Genomic DNA, 15,460 nt, shown 5'->3' on the forward strand with positions numbered 1-15,460 from the left:
AACACACTGCGCTGCTTCTGAGGCATCAAGGTCCTGCAATGGCAGAGCTATGCAGGGAGCTGTTAGCCTCCCCGGAGAGGGGGAAAAGCAGCCGTCCTGGCTGGCAGCACCGAGCCGCAGCCGCTCCAAGGGTGCGGAGCTCGGGCTGGATGTGTTGGGGCTGTGCCATCGTGTGCCAGCGGTGGCACAGGGCCGGTTCCCGCCCCGGGGCAGCAGAGCCAGGGCAACGGGAGCATAGGCAGCGCTCGGTGCCTGCACTGGGCACAAAGGCTCCTTTTTCTTGATCAATCTGGCCGCAACACGTTAAAAGGAGAGCAAACCTCAATCCTGCCACCGGTGCTCCTTTGCTCAAAGGCTCGACTCTTGTCATCGTTGGGGTGTGCTAAGGGATTCCCTTGAGGTTGCAAAGCCGCTGGGAGGGGGCCGTGTCTCCATTGCAGCGCGGGCAGGGCTGTGCGTCTCTGCTACGGGGTGTACCCCCACCCGCCACCTCAGGCAAGGCTGAGCCCGGCCTTCCTGCCTCCAGGTCACCTCCATCGCCATGGGACCGCGGCCGCTCCCCTTCAACGCAGAATCTAGTGCAACAGCAAACATGAAATCCTCTGCTGCTAATTTAGCATCTCAGAGCCCTTCCACGCTGTAGCATCCGGGCAGTGAGGCTTTGGGAGTACAGACGCTTCAGGATCAGCTTTGAAAATAAACCCGAATAAGCCACTTTTTGGAGATTAAACTGACTCCTCTGCAGGGGGAAGAGCGCTCGTTTATTAAAAAGAGGCAGCAGGGATCAGGGCATGAAAGGCGGCTTTGTCTCCTCGGCCGTTACCTTACTCCATTTGTCTCGACGTTAATGCCTTTTCTTCAGGTGCGCAGGGAACCTCAGGCCCGAACCTCCCCAAAAAAACACCGGGCAAAGCGCGCCAAAGCGGGCCCTGCGCATCACAGAAAGCCCCGCTGCCACCTGCAGCCGCATCTCTGGTGGCACCTTGGAGGGGGGGGAGGAATGTGTGTGTGTGTGTGGGGGGTGTGTGTGTGTGGCTGCACGCTTTGAGGAGGGGGGGGGGGGGATGCTTGGCGAAGGGCTGAGATGGAGGCAAACACCATCTGGCTCCATCCCCGGGGACCACCCCCCCCGCCCCAAAACGCTGCAGGAGCGGGAGGCAGGGATGCCGGGCATCCCCGCGGGGGGAGTCCCCGGGCTGGGGCGGGGGTCAGCATCCCACCTCCCTTTAACGGGAAGGAGGATCCCCTCCTGGCTCCGCGACGCGCCGCGCCGCGCCGCGCCGCTCCGCGTCGCGCCGCGCCGCGCCGCGCCGCTCCGCCCCGCCGCGCCCGCCGCGCCGCAGCCCCGCAGCCCCGGCCGCCGCAGGGCCGGCGGGGAGCGAGCGGTGGTAGCCGGCGGCATGAGGCGCGACCCGGCGCCCGGCTTCTCCATGCTGCTCTTCGGCGTTTCCCTCGCCTGCTACTCGCCCAGCCTCAAGTCGGTGCAGGACCAGGCGTACACGGCGGCGGTGGTGCTGGAGGGCAAGGTGCAGTCCGTGGGGGCCCCCGCCGGCGGCGGCAATGACAGCCGAGGAGCCGCCGGTCCCGCCGGGGGGGTCTTGGTCAAGGTGCTCGACCTGTGGCCCCTCAACAGCGGCGGGCTGCAGCGGGAGCAGCTCATCAGCGTGGGCTCCAAGGCGCCCTGCTTCAAAGTGAAGCGCAACCACCGCTACATCTTCTTCCTGGAGCCCACCGAGGAGCCGCTCGTCTTCCGCACCGCCTTCGCCCCGCTCGACACCAGCGGCAAGAACCTCAAGCGGGACGTGGCGCGGATCCTCTGCGCCGACTGCGGTACGGGCCGCGCCGCGGAGGCGGGGGGCGGCGGCGGCGGCCGGGGGTGGTGGAGCGGGGGGGGGATGGGGGGCGGCGGGGCGCACTGTCCCGCGGCCCGGGCGAGCGGCGGGGCGACAGGTCCGTAGCACCAGTGCCGGGGTCGGGGCGAGGAGTCGGGGGGGGGGCGGGGCCCGGCGATCGCCCCCACACCCCCCCCCCCCCGCCCTCCCCCCGGCCGGCAGCGGGGGCGATGCGCTCCGCCGGGCCCGGCCGCCGCAGCCGCGCCGCCCCCCCGGCTCGCCCGGCTCAAGGTCCCGGGCCCCCCCCCGGCGCCGTGCCGGTAAGGCAGCCCCGAGCTCCGGTGCGGGGCGGGCGGGGACGGGGCCGCAGCCCCGCTGCCGCTGCGCCCGCGGCCGGCAGCGCGCTGGAGCCCTCGGTCTCGGCGCTTCTCCGGGTGCCCCCCCCGCCCAGCCCCCGCCTCCGGTGCCGCTTCCCTCGGTTCGCCTCGGTGATGGGAGAGCCGCTGCCGGCGTGCGGCCCTGGCTCCGTTAACTGTGTGCGCACCGGGGCCGCCGATGCCTTCCTCCCCCCGGGCGCGTTTAACGGCGCGGAGAGGGGCTCTCTCCCGGGGGCTGCGGGGCCTGGGGCAGGTGCTGGCTCTGCAGGTGTGCCCTAAGCGCCGGGAAGTTTTGCCTCTTTTCAAAATAACGGCCTCACGTCGCGAAGTTGGTTTTCTTTTGTTCGCTCAGCGCATATAGATGTCTCCAGTCAGCGCACCCGCGCCGTTCTCCGGGCGTACTGTGTGCTGATCCGCCACCCCCTTTGTAAATGCAGTTATGAAATGACTTCAGGGGGGAAGCGCCTGCCGGAGCTTTACTCCTTTTGTGCCCAGATTTTCCTCGCTGTCCTCCGTCAGGGCAAATACCTGCGCTGGGCTGGGCGGTGGGGGACCGGCCGAAGACAATAACTGCATTTTCCCGGGGTTGAGATCTGAGCTTACAAAAATGCGAGGCCGGCCCTTCGTCCTGCCCGAGTGCCGAGATACTGTGTCACAAAATCCGTAGAAGGCCGGTGTGAACCTGGAGGGCTCCGAGCACCGCGCCGTGCCATCAGAAAAGGATTTGAATCTCTCGTGTTCGTTGGGTTACGAGGATGTACAGGCCGTATCTCCAGGGAATCCAGGTTCCCCGCTCAATGACAGCCCTCTGCGCTTCCTCATCAGGTTAATTGGCCTTTTGCCTCATTAAAAGCAAGGTGCCATGTCAAGTTATACTTAGCTCGGTAATGAACGTATGTCTGCTGCGTTGTTGTTGTTGTTGTTGCGTTATTAACTAGGTGTTTCTGGGGCACATACTTTGCCGTTTGTGAGTGCCGAGCCCTGGTTTGGAAAGCCAGGCCTGTCCTTTTTTTTTTTTCCGTTACCCAAAAGATAAATTTAGAAGATTGCGTTTCCTGGGAGAAAGGTGGAACCTTGCGTATCATAATATGTTGTTGAGGAAAATGGGCTAGGACTGCATACGAGAAAACTAATTTGGGAGGCACTAATTTCATGTGCATCTGTATGTGGGCCATCGTGGACATAGAGGATTTGGCGAAATAGCTGTTTCAGAGTTAAAAGGAAGGTAAATGGGGGAATGTCTCGGGACTGTGGTCTCATCATCAGGTGAAAGCACAGCCAAAGGTACGGGGCTCGTATTTTTATTTTTTTAAAGCAAGAAGGATTCCAAACTTGCGCATCTCTGAGGAGCAGGGTATGACTTTAAGAGGAACGGAGGCTGCTCCGTTGTTGCTTCCTGGCTCGGGCCCAACGTGTTAACGTGTAGGCTGATGTAACAACAAGTTACGGGGTGCCGTTCTGCCCGTGACACCTTCTCGGAGCTGCTGCTTTTGTGTCTGTATTTCCGATGGTCTGAACTGGCTCCCTGGCGAAGGGACTCTGCAGGTTGTCAGGAGCGTTGTTTCGGCAGAGCTCTACGGCAGGCTGCAAAGGAATAATAAAAACTGGTGGCTGGGAACTGTCGTACCTGTGGTTTGGTTCGGTGATGAAGATTAAACGGGAGCCTCAGCCTGCTGAACTTGTGGTTCCCCAAGCACTTCATGCTCTCGGTTTGGCCAGGAGATTACTTCTGAAGGTGACATTCCTGGCAGGATCTTCTGATTTGTAGCACCCGAGCTGCTGGAAAGGTGCGTGGACTGGGAAACCAGGCCACGGTCTGCCTTCTCGCTCCTTGGTTTCTGCCGGGAGGGGAGATCCGGAGGGGCGCAGGGCTGTTTCCCGTTGTCCACAGACGGGGGCTGCGGACAAGTCCAGAGCTGGCAGGGGCAGAAACGTCCAGGCACAACGTGCTGTCTGAGGGACAGCCAGCCTGCAGCCGTGTTAGGGGTGTTACGGAGCCAGGGGGACGGATGCTGAGGGCACTTCCAGTGGGTGGAGGGGGACCTCGTGGCTCTGGTCACTCCAGTCCCGCCCAGCTCCCAAAGATCGAGGCTTCGCAGGACCATCTTCTCCCTGCTCTGGCTCCACGCCCGGGTCTGTTTTCTAGTGATTCATCCCCTTCTCACGGGCTGAGGCATTGTGCAACCTTGCTGAGGTCCGGGATGCGTGGCGGAATTAGGCCTGTGGCTGGAGCATCCGTGTCTCTCTCCAAGGAGCGCCTCTGCTGTTTGCACAGCTCGCTCGGAGGAGAGAAGGTGGGACCCAGGCCCTCGCTGGGCAGAGCCAGGGAGGCTGAAGGAGAGGGAAGGGTGGCGTGGGGTGCAGGAGGCAGAACGGGAAAACCGGCGTGTGCGCGGGGTCTCGGCTGGGCTGGTTTGCGTCTGCGTCCCCCACCCCGTGCTGAGATCCAGGGAGGGGGGTTCTCACTTTGGCTGTCCCGCCGCCGGGCAGGCTCTGGAGGCTGGGACTTCCCTTCCTGCGGACCCCAGAGGTCTGTGGCCTCTGCACCTCTGCCCAGCCGCCGGTTTGCGTCCCCCTGGCACACAGGGAGCCACTGGTCGCGGGGCCCGGGATCCTCACCACCCACTTGCCCATCTTAAAACCTCTTCTGCACCGGCAGTGTTATTGGGTTTTGGTTTTTTTTTTGCATACTGTTATATAATGATTCCTGTTGTCGCTTCTCCCCCTGTCTCTTTTCTTTACATCTTGTAGCTCCTTAATTTTGGATGGGCTCTTGTCTCCCGTCTGCCTGCATGCGCTGATCAAGGAGGGGGAAGCAGGTGCAAGCCGCGGCGCTGGCCGTCCCCGCTGGGGTGGCTGCGTGGCGTGGGACCCCCTGCTGGGACCTGATTTGAGTCCAGAAAGGGGTATGTGGTCCTGACCCTCCTGGTCTTCAAGGGTCTCTTGTGTCGTCATCTCCTTTCCACTCTACGTGAGCCCGTGCTTCCCGGGCGAAAGACACATTTGCAGATATTTCGTACGCAGGAGGGGCTCTCGCTGGTGGGGGTTTAACCCCTCTGAGCTCTGATTTCTGCTTTCGCAGAGGAACAAATGTCTTCCTGCCTCCGAATGCAGGGAGATGCAAAGTAGGCTTTAATTAGAGCTCGTCCCTCTCCCGGAGCACCTCACCGAAAATGCCGCGGAGTTCCAGGACGAAGCGTGCGACTTGCCTGTAGGATTAGCTGGCTTAGTCTGAGCGAGTAATCTGGCGGTGGCAGATCCCCGGGAGGATTTGCGGGCAGAGGATCTGTTGTCGCAGCAGGTGCTTCTTGTGAGATGAGGTCTTTTTTCTTTTCTTTTTTTTCTACTCGGAAGGCGCCTTGGTCTCGGTGGGAGTGAGGAACGTGCTGGGGCTGTGGCGTTGGACTCGGTGGCCACACGATGCTGGAAGCTATTTATCCGTCGATGGCGGGAGCCAGGTTGGTTACAGCCGGCCTGCGAGGAGGGGAGGGAGGCCCGGTTTTGAAGTGCCCGCGGGAAAACGCAGCCCTCTGGATTACAGTGTAGGTGTTGCTGCCTGAAATAGCGCTGGCAACTTTGGACCGGCAGCTCACGCGAAAATATCCCTCTTGGCTGTCCTGCAAATCATCGGGCTTGCTGCAAGCGCAGGGGAAGGGGGCGGGTGGGCTCCAACCCCCGGTGCTGGTGCTCTCCCTTCATCCCAGGACAGCTGTGGAGCAGGGAGCAGCAAAGCTGGATTTTCTCATGCACCACCCGGCTAATTAAAGCTGTCTGAAACAATTTCTCACCACCTTCAGAAAATCACACTTCTTTGGGTTCGCAGAAGAGCGAAAACTTGCTTCCTTCTTGCCTCGAGTTTCTGCAGATGGGGAATGGTCGCTTGGCTGCAGAGAGCTTTTACCCCCTCGCAAGGACGGCACGTTTCGGGGTGCTCCCCGCTCGTCTGGCACACAGGATTTGGGCTGGGAGTGGGTGGGTGACCGTGGCCAGGTCAGCTCCTCGTCGCCCAGCTGAGCCAGCAGTGATGGTGAACTGGCAACTGCGGCTTGGCTCAGCTGGCGCTGCAGGTCCGAGTGGCTTCGGCTGTACCTGGAACAACAGAGGTTGGCTGCTGCCAGGCACGTGCCGTGTGCGGAGCAAAGCCCGGCTAATTTCTCAGCATCCCTTTCGGAAACGTTTGACTAAATAAAGCATTTCCCCAAGGATCTCTGTGAGTAACAGGAGACTAAAAAGGCTCCTGCTTGATCCCAGCAGTGCTGTTTCTGTATCCAGGGCCTCTCCGTGCACAGCCTCTGGGCACCAGCTGCTGCTCGGTGGCTGTCTTTGTGCTCTGCCAGCTAATAACCCTTAGATACGGGCCCTGAAGCATAACGCCCTTTCTAAATCACAGACGACACCCTGACTTGGGTTTGGATCTGGATCAGAAACCGGCGCATGCTTGGGAGCACAGAGGCAATACGCTCCATCATCAGGCAAAAAGGGAGCCATGTTCTGCTGCAGCGGAGCTCCCCACTTGGTCTGGGCTGTGAAAGGCAAAAGGCACCGTGATCGCCAGGGCCTCGAGCCTTAAAGCGTTTGGCACACCCCAAAATCTACTGCAAAGTCCTGCAAGGGGTCGGTGTTGGTGCCGTACTGCCGGGGTGAGGGTGCCTCTCCCAGCAGATCAGGTGGGGTTGCCAGTTCCCCTGAGCAGCATGACATGGGTCCCGTGAGGAACGGCCGCCGCTTGGCCAGGTTTAGGGCGTTGGATACCGGTGCTGGAGTGCCCCTCGCCTCGGTTTCCCCTTCTGCGTCATTGCGTGTCACCGCGGAGCGTAGAGGAGAGCCGTGCTGCCCTGGAACAGCGTGAAGGCTTCCCCCAGCGAGCTGTGCCGGCCTTTGGCAGGCAAGGGAATGGACGGAGGGAGAAGGATGGAGGTGAGCGGCGTGCTCGGCCAGGAGTAGCCCCAGGAGATCAATCCGTGGTGGGCAGGAGGTTTGTGAGGCTGCGAGCCTGTGGGTGACTCTGGTCGTCTGAGGAATTCTCACTGCGGAGGAGCCTGAGCGATAAAGTGCTGGGAAGCGATGAAGTGCCTCCGCTGAGCCGGGAGGCGCTGGGGCTGCCCGGCAGCTTCTGTCGGTCCTTCTGTGCCCACTCGGTGCCCGGTGTGGCAGCGTGGTCAGCGCTGGTGGGGAGCTGGGCTGAGTGTAGCAAAGATGTCAGTAAATCCTGCCTCTCTCTCTGCTCTCCCCGCTGATCGGAGGAGGCTGCCAGGATGCGAGCACGCACCCTCCCGAACTGCCGGACGGCTCTTTCATGTCCAAATGGTGCCGTTTGAAGGAGAAGGCGCTGCTCCACTCCCTGGCGAGGTGTTCTCTGCGCGGTGCGATGCTCTGTCCGGTGCAGATGGCGGAGGACGCTTGTCCTCGGCGGGAGCTCGGGCAGACGTGTGCGGTGAGGGGAGGCTCCGGAGGAAGCTCATCTCCCTGGCAACTTTGGCAGCCAGGCATCTGCTCGCCTACTGAATTGGGTGTGCAGCAGTGGAACCTCTGAAGGGTGCCAGCACCCCTCAGCATTCGCCCTCTCGGGTCCGGGGGGAGGTGGAGAGGTCTGCCAGCTGCCAGAAATTTTGGGGACAGAGTATTGAGTCTGCAAAGGTAGGCTAAAGATCAAAAGGAAGATGAATCACCGTACTGCTCTTTCTCTGCCGAATGACTGTGCTCCTGGTACTTGGCTGCTGCGGCTTGGTGCTGGGCTGTGCGCTGCAAGGCTTGGCCAGAAGGGTCGGTGAAAACCACTTTCATTAATCCCCGTGGTCCATCTCCGGCCTGGGTAAAAGGGTGACTGGTCTGGAGGAGGAAAACATGAGGTTCCGCAGAACATGGGGTCCTGGAGGGGAGCAGATCATTTGCAGCTTGAATGAAAATAAGTTGTGTAACTCTAGGCGGGGAAGCCTAGGATGTGGTCGGGGAGGGGAAGGATCGGCCCTGCGCTCGGAGGGGTCGGGAGGAAGTTTTGTATGGAGGTCGCAGCAGACAGCGCTGAAGCTGTTCAAGGGGAGGGGGAGAGTTCGTATCAGGGAAGGGAAAGGAAATGAGAAAATAAGAGATTCAGTGGGTCGGAGGGGGACAGGAGGTGCTGCCTTGGAGACCCAGGGCATTGGGGTTCAGCTGAGCGGGGGTTTCTTGTCTCTGTGCGTGTTAGGGTTAGCCAGCTCTTGCTGAGTTTGTAGCCATGTCTTGGCATTGCTGCCTGATTGCCTGCGTCAGGGAATCCTCTCTGGTCTCCTTGGCTTTCCTGTCCTACCCCAAGCAATTGCTCCCTTAAGGTATCTCTGCAGTCCAAACCATGACCAAAGGGTGCTCCCCAGTATGAATCGAAGGTTGGGACTGGGCTAGGCCTCCTGGTAGTGGCGTGGGCTGAGCATGGCCCTAGCTGGTGTGGTACCTTGAGGATGGAGGTGGGTGGGCTGACGGGAAGAAGTTGTGTGCAGGAAAGAGGCCAGAAGATGGCAACAGCCCTGACAAGGCTGTGGGAACTGCAAACCAGGGGTGTCTGCCACTTTGCAAGGAGTTATCCCCTTGTCCTGCTCTGGAGCTGGGCGAGAGCTCTCAGCAGAGTGTTTTGACAGTGGGTTGGGCAGACACCCCTCAGGAGTGACGCTGGGGTGGGTGATCTTGCAGGCAGGCAAGAGCACCTGCTCAGAGGATCTGAGGGGAGGGACTAGATGGGTGCTCAGGTCCGTTCCCACGCTGTTGTCTGACGTTGCAGCCCAGGCACAAGGTGCCTCTGCTCACAGCGTCTCTCCCTGGCCAGGCCAGTTCTTTAAGGTCTCTTGGCTGGGGTTGGTGGCTGCAGTGGTTCTCACCGGTCTGCCCAGCTGCCCCCTGCCCTGTTGTCTGCAGCAGGACAGTGCCATCCTTTCTTGTATTCCTGTCACTTATTGGCTCATGGAGGGCAACAGAGTTGGTCCTTGCAGGCAGGAGCGCGTACCCTGGTTTTGAGGGAATGCCTCACAGATGGTGGCCTACTGGAGGAGAGCTCGCTGCTGTCGTCTCTGGGCACAGCAGCTCTCTGGGATGGGACACACGCACTTGATGAATGGGGACGTGTCATGCTTGTGACGGTGCCCGGCTCCTACCTTGCTGACCCCCACTCTCACCCTGTCCTGGTGTGAGGGGACTGCCCTTTGCCCTCTCGATGAAGGTGAGGACTCCAGGAAAGCCTTCCCAATGGGTTCAGATGCTGGAAATGAGCCTGTGGGATCTGTGGGTGGGAGCAGGGCCCCAGGCTTTATGGAGAGCAGACCTTGGACATGATGGTTGTCTAGGGCAGGTATGGGTGGGCAGTGCTGTGCCTGATGGCTTGTGGAAACGCTGAGGAGGCTGGGAAGGCTTTGCAGAGCCTGTGGAAGGACACGTTGTACTATTTAGTGTGAGAGCTAGTCAGGTCCTGCCAATTTGGGGTCAGAAGGCAGGTATTTGCATTCATTATAATCAATCACTGCTCATCCACTTTTCGTAATGGCTCGGTAATGATGAAATGCTGTTCAGGATGCTCTCGGTGGTCTTGGGGCAGGCAGATGGCTTGGCAGGAGGGTGGGGAGTGGAATTAGCTCTGCTTTCTGGGCTGTCTCAAAGTTGGCAGCAATGCACCAGCCCTGGCTGCTGCACCTGCTGGAGCCTGTCCCTGTTGGACCCTGGCTCCCTGCTGCTGTACCGTCCGCTTTAGCTGTTCGGGGTGGGCTGCGCTCGGGTCAAGCCAAGGTGGGGTCAGGGTCCGGCACGGCCTCTACTGTCCGCCTCTACCAATGTAATGGCGGCCTTTCCCAGCACGCAGAGCTGTGTGGGTGTGTGAAGGACAATTAGCAACACGTTCATTAGCCCTGGAAGTATGACAAGGAGTATGAGTGGGCTGTCAGGATGCCTTGCTTGGAGGTTGGATCTTCCCCATGGGTCTGCGGGACGGTAGTGACAGCAATAATGGGAACCTCTGGCCCCTGTCTGCACCCGCTGCTCTGGGTGTTCCCTCCTTCCCACCTCCACCCCTCTGGTCTTCCTCAGCTGCCTGTGGCTTGGTGTGGAGGAGAGGGGACTTGAGCAGCTGAGTCTCCCCCTAGGCTGCTTTCAGCCTCGAGCCAGGCTAGCAGTTGCTGCTGGGAGTCCAGCTGAAGTCGTCAGCATCCCTGGGGTGATCCCCTGCCGTGCGGGGTCTCAGCTGCCTTCTCCCTGTGTCCCTGCTGGGAGAAGGAGCTGCCTTTTCATCCTGCCTGCCAGGATGTCTCTTGTGTCGCTGGCCCTGAGCTCCATGGGGAGCTGCCTGGTGAGGCTCGTGTGACCTAGGGAACACCAGAGCTTCTTCTCATGGGGCGGTGGGACATTTGCTGCCTGCCCGAGCAGCTGCACATTTATGTCCTGTGCTGGAATGAAGTGGAGATTCCTGTCTTGGGGGAACCTGGCACAGTGGGGTGCTACCTGATGGTTTTGAGGAGACCTGGAGACCTTTTCTTACAGTACTGGAGAGCCTGAGTCCCACAGACGTCCCCACATCTGCAGGGCTGAGGCAGCAGGAAGGAGCTGGGGGAGTTTCCCTGCCGGGTCCTTCCTGCAGCTCCTGGCTTGGCTCGGCGTGCTCCATACACATGGCAGGAGGAGGCAGTGCCCATTCCAGCATCCGCACGCCCAGCCCTGCTCCTCCGGCCTCCAGCAGTGCTGCTGGGCCCCAGGCAGATGGGGCAGACATCAAGTGAGTGTCCCACCACCCCAGCACTGCCCTGACCTTGAACGCTCCCAGAAAGATGCCTTGATGTCAGGAAGTGGGAGTGCAGCCGGGGTGGAGGTCGGTGGTACAGAGGGATTGCTCTTCTCTGGCACACTTTCTCCCTAGGTTGGTGATTTAAACCGGTCTTCCTGGCACGGGGGATACAAGAGGCTGGGTTTGCAGGGTGGCTGTCGTTGTTCCTTGGATGTTGAGGCACAACAGCGACTGCAGGCCATGGCAAATGCTGTAGGAGCCCTGTAGCAGACGATGCCCTAGAGCCCAAATGGGCTCACAGGCAAGGAGGGAAAAACCTAGAGAGAGTGAGGTGTTCTGGTGGGTTTGGGAGGATCAGGTGCAGGTGAGATGCTGGGAAGGCCCTGAGGTTTCTGGGCACTGGGCAAGGCATAGTGCTAGATGTAGGATGGCTTGGATGGAAATTAGGAATTCTTCTATACCTACAAGGACTAGGGTGATGGGAAGCAGCAGGTGTGGGGTCACCCAAAGAAAGTCCTTTTTCGCATGGTGTCTCACTGGGGCCACAGGGAAGAAGGATCACACTGGCCATGCTGATGTGTGCCGCGTGGTTGGGGTGCAGCTGCTGATTCTGCATATCCCCAGATACCTCGTTGCCAGAAGGGGTGGGCTGCAGTGGGGAGAGGCCCAGTACGGGTCTGAGGCATTGCTGTGGCTTCAGCCCCAGGAGGGACGTGCTCTGCGGGGAGGCAGTGACATGGTTCTCCATTTGTTGATCAGGAATTCCTCCATGGAGCCTGCTCTCCGTCGCCCGGGCCATGCTCCGGAGAAGGAGCTTTGTGGAGCATCCGGCCCATTTCTAGCATCCGGACGTTCTGTGTTGGGGGGGTGCAGCACAGAAAGCCAGCTGTAGGGGTTCGTCTCAGCCCTGCGTCCGTGCGGTTGTGCTGGACACGTACAGAGAGGTGTGTTTGGGTGGCTTTGCGCTCCGGAGGGAGCCGGTGCAGGCGGGGGGTGGAGGCTGTGCTTGGAGATGTGGTTCAGTTCCCATCTGTGCCACTGATCGTAGGAGAGCTGCTTAGCATCCCCACACCACGATTCCCTGCCTGGCAAGCAGGAAGGATGCTGCTTTGCATGCTTTGCGAGAGAGCGGGCAAAAAACTGGTGGTGCGTTGGGTTCTTATCAGTGTATCGCTGCCCGTGATGGGCAGAAATGGTAACGAAGCCCTTCCCTCCCTCCAGTGCCTTTCACTGATGGACCTCTGAGCAGTCCATCCCCCTGGGTGCAGGGCTGTCTCTGCTGCCAACTGGTCAACCCTGGAGGTGGCAGACCCTGCTAAAAAGGAGGCAGGCCCTGCAGTCTGTGCAGCTGGGAGGATCTGAGTGGGTGTCTGGGGGTGGAGGAGCCCTGCCTTGTTCCTGGAACGGGTCTGCAAGAGACCTTGCCTGGTCCCCGCCAGCAGTGTGTTGACTCTCTTGGGGTGGCCACCTAGCTCTGAACATTGCCCAGCCAAGCTCAGCTCACAGCAAAGGTGTTAGATCCACAAAGACATAAACTTGTGGTCCCCAAACCTGCCTCTGATCTGCAGCGGCACTCTCCCTCTGTGTGGGGGAGCTGTGACGTGTGAAGAGACGGTTTCTGCCAGTCCATTGCGCGGTGACATGCAGGCTTCTGGTATCCAGGCTGTTTTTCCGGTGCTCAGAACTAGCTGGGAGCGCTGGAGGTGAGCACGGATCCCCGAGGGCAGTTGATGCTGCATGACAGTGCGGAGAGAGGATTTCCCAAGCTGTTAGAGATCTGAGCAGCTTTGTGGCACACACTGTGATGGAAAGATGCTTGGGCGAGGCACGCTGAGTGGCTGGTCTGCTGATGCTTGCAAACTTCTGCAAATCTGTAGCTGCTGCACAGGGCTGAGAGATTAGAGTTGCTGTTTTGTGGCTTGAAATGACCCCGAGAGTTGCCATCAGGGCCCATTCCCCAGCCCTCTGGGATACTACGTGTCAGTAAATGTTACCGGGAGGTGATGCAAACGCAGACAGGCAGGTTTTGTGTGCATGTTTACTTCTGCAGACTCTTCCCGGTGAGAGGAAAGACAACTGCACTCTCCGCCTGTGCTGAGACAGCTAATCCAGGAGCCCTCCTGCCTGAGGTCGCAGACGGCTGCAGGCCTCTCCTTCCTTCCCAAGCGCTGCGGGCTGAGTCGCCTTCTGCTCCGTGTCATCGGAGCAAAAGCACAGAGACCAGAGCTGTCACACCAGGACAGCACAGGTGCAAGGGAGCAGAGGAAATCCTGCCCGTGGTGTTGATACACCTGTAGGAAATTTGCCAAGAAAGCGCATGCTGTCACGGTAATTGGGCTGGTGACCGTGAATACAATACAGCCATTGCAGGAAGGAGGCTCTGGATGGTTCTTTGGGCAGGGAGAGAAAGTACCTTTCTGTGGTGAACTTTGAAACAGGCTGGTGGCTGGTGGGACCCGTAAATCTCATATGTAGGTGTTAAAGCATTCTGGAGAGGAGCTGGTAACTCCCAAATCATAAATACGTGAAGAGGGTTCTGTCTTCGGAAGAGCAGATAGGCATGTTGGAAGGTGCCGTTAGGAAACTGTGACCTCTTGAAACCTTTCTCCCAGGAGAGTGGCTATGGTTTCCCTGCAGTGGCTGGTGCCAAGGCGGCCCTGGGCGGCTGCAGGACCGCAGCTGCCTGTTGCCCGTGTTGGAGGTTGGCCGGCCGCGAGCATGCTGGTGCTGAGCTCTGGGCCACAGGAGCTCCCGGGGCTGGAGGCGGCTCCTCGAGTCATGGTGCTGGGCAGCTCTGCAGCTTGAGGGAGAGGTCTTGTTCCGTCCTTTGCTCTTGGCGCATGGGGAGACGTGTGGCTGTGCGTGCTCCGGTGAAGGTCAGGCTCTGAGGGAGGTCACTTCGTCCCTGCCCCTGCACAGATCCCTGCAGGTCCATGTCTGGGATGAGGGACGCTGAGGCTTTGTGGGTAGGGCTGATCTCCATCTGGGATGTTTCCTTATGTTGCACAAGATTTACTGAAAGCATCGTGTGAACCTGCTGGGAGGAGGCATGTCACAGACTTTAGTTTCCCATCATCTCTTTCACAATTCGGTGCCCTTTCCCATCACTCTGCCTTCGGGGAATTTCCCACCCCTCTCACTTGCCCAGTGGTCAAGCTGTGTCCCAGAGCCAGGAGAGCAGCACTGGCCCTTTCCTCCTCTGGGCAGGCAATAAAGACCTTGGTGCTTCACCTCCCGGGCCCATGGGGTGCCAGGTTAAATCTGACCTGAAGCACAGCACAGACAAGCTCTGCCCAGCCTCTGATTCTGGTCCGAAGAGGCTGCAGAGTCCAAGTTGTCTCACTGGAGTGTTTCTTAAGCGGGCTGGTCCCGGTGCCTTTCCAGAGATCCCAGCAGTGCAGCCGAAGCCGGTAGCGGAGCTGCTGTCTCTGCTTTGTGCTGAGGGTGTGAGGAGCGGGGTTAGCGGTGCCCCGTCAGACAGTGGCTCCCGCCAGCTCCGCTGCCTGCCTTAGGCCGCCAGGCGAAACCTCGTGCCAAGGCACAGGTTCCCAGGCACTGCGCACCGGTGGTCAGATTCGAGGAGGGAAGAGTGGTCATGATGCCGGGCAGTGCCTGGGTGGGAGGACCGTGCGCTGGGCTATTAAAAACTAAGGTCAGCAACCTGCCGGGCAAATCCCGTTCCCAGGAGAGTTATCACATCAGTAGGAAGGGGCGAGTGTGGAGCCTGTGGAAAACATGTCCGTGTTCCTGGGACAGAAATCTGCCCAGCGGTGGAGCTTGGAGGTTTGGAGATCTTTATTGTAACACGCACCTTCCAGCAAGTGAGGCTGATAACAGGATTTTAGGTGGAGTGTTTTTTTTCTGGTCTAAACTGGTCTTTTGTCGGAGGGTGAGGGAACGGCTGCATGGGAGTAATCTCCTGGCTGCAGCCTCCGAGGGAACCTCCTCTCCTAGGAGTATTACTTTCATGGCCGGTGTTCTTCAAAATAATGTTTTTTTTTTTTCCTTCTCTGTATAGCGGATGACATGGGAAACCCTTCTGCAAGGAAATAAATTCTGCCTGTCACAGTGGCTTTCACTTGGCAGTGTTGAATTTCCTTCCATGCTGCTGTTGTCTCTCTCTTTTCCCCTTCTCTCCTCCCTCCCACACACTCTCTTCTCTATCATACATCTTCAGCTTTCAGAGCGATAATTGCAGTTGAGCTAAGAAAAACTCTAACATGTTTTTAACGGTGGATTTGGTTCCTTTTTCTGCAGTGTTCTGTGAGGCTGCACCATGTCTGAAAACTTGAAGGTGTTTCCATGACTTTTTTTTTTTTTTTCCATTTAGACTTATTTTTGGAGGAAATTTCCTGGAAATTCAGTATTTGGATGAGAAGTGGGAATATGAAGTTGTCTGGTGCCACTAAATATGCAGGACATGGTTGGGCCTGCCTGTTGGGAAAGAGTCTCAGCATCACTTGTAGATCTCCCTCTTACAGGCGTTTGCTGGTGAGACACAGGCATTTTTGTAGGAA

At 59.0% G+C, this 15,460-nt stretch overlaps 1 protein-coding gene across 2 annotated transcripts in view; it reads left to right on the top strand.

Moving 5' to 3' along the window:
- The first annotated feature begins 1,343 nt into the window (after positions 1–1,343).
- Positions 1,344–15,460, top strand: part of NRG2 (neuregulin 2) — a 173,379-nt gene continuing 159,262 nt past the window's right edge. Inside the window, exon 1 of one of the 2 annotated variants that reach the window (XM_063349234.1) lies at positions 1,344–1,830. In XM_063349234.1, the coding sequence (XP_063205304.1) occupies positions 1,401–1,830 (430 nt within the window). In that variant the 5' untranslated portion in view covers positions 1,344–1,400. The remainder of the gene's footprint in view (positions 1,831–15,460) is intronic. The other variant, XM_063349233.1, reaches the window with a different exon arrangement.

This window comes from Chroicocephalus ridibundus, chromosome 11 (assembly GCF_963924245.1).
Source record: "Chroicocephalus ridibundus chromosome 11, bChrRid1.1, whole genome shotgun sequence".
Classification (NCBI taxonomy): domain Eukaryota; kingdom Metazoa; phylum Chordata; class Aves; order Charadriiformes; family Laridae; genus Chroicocephalus; species Chroicocephalus ridibundus.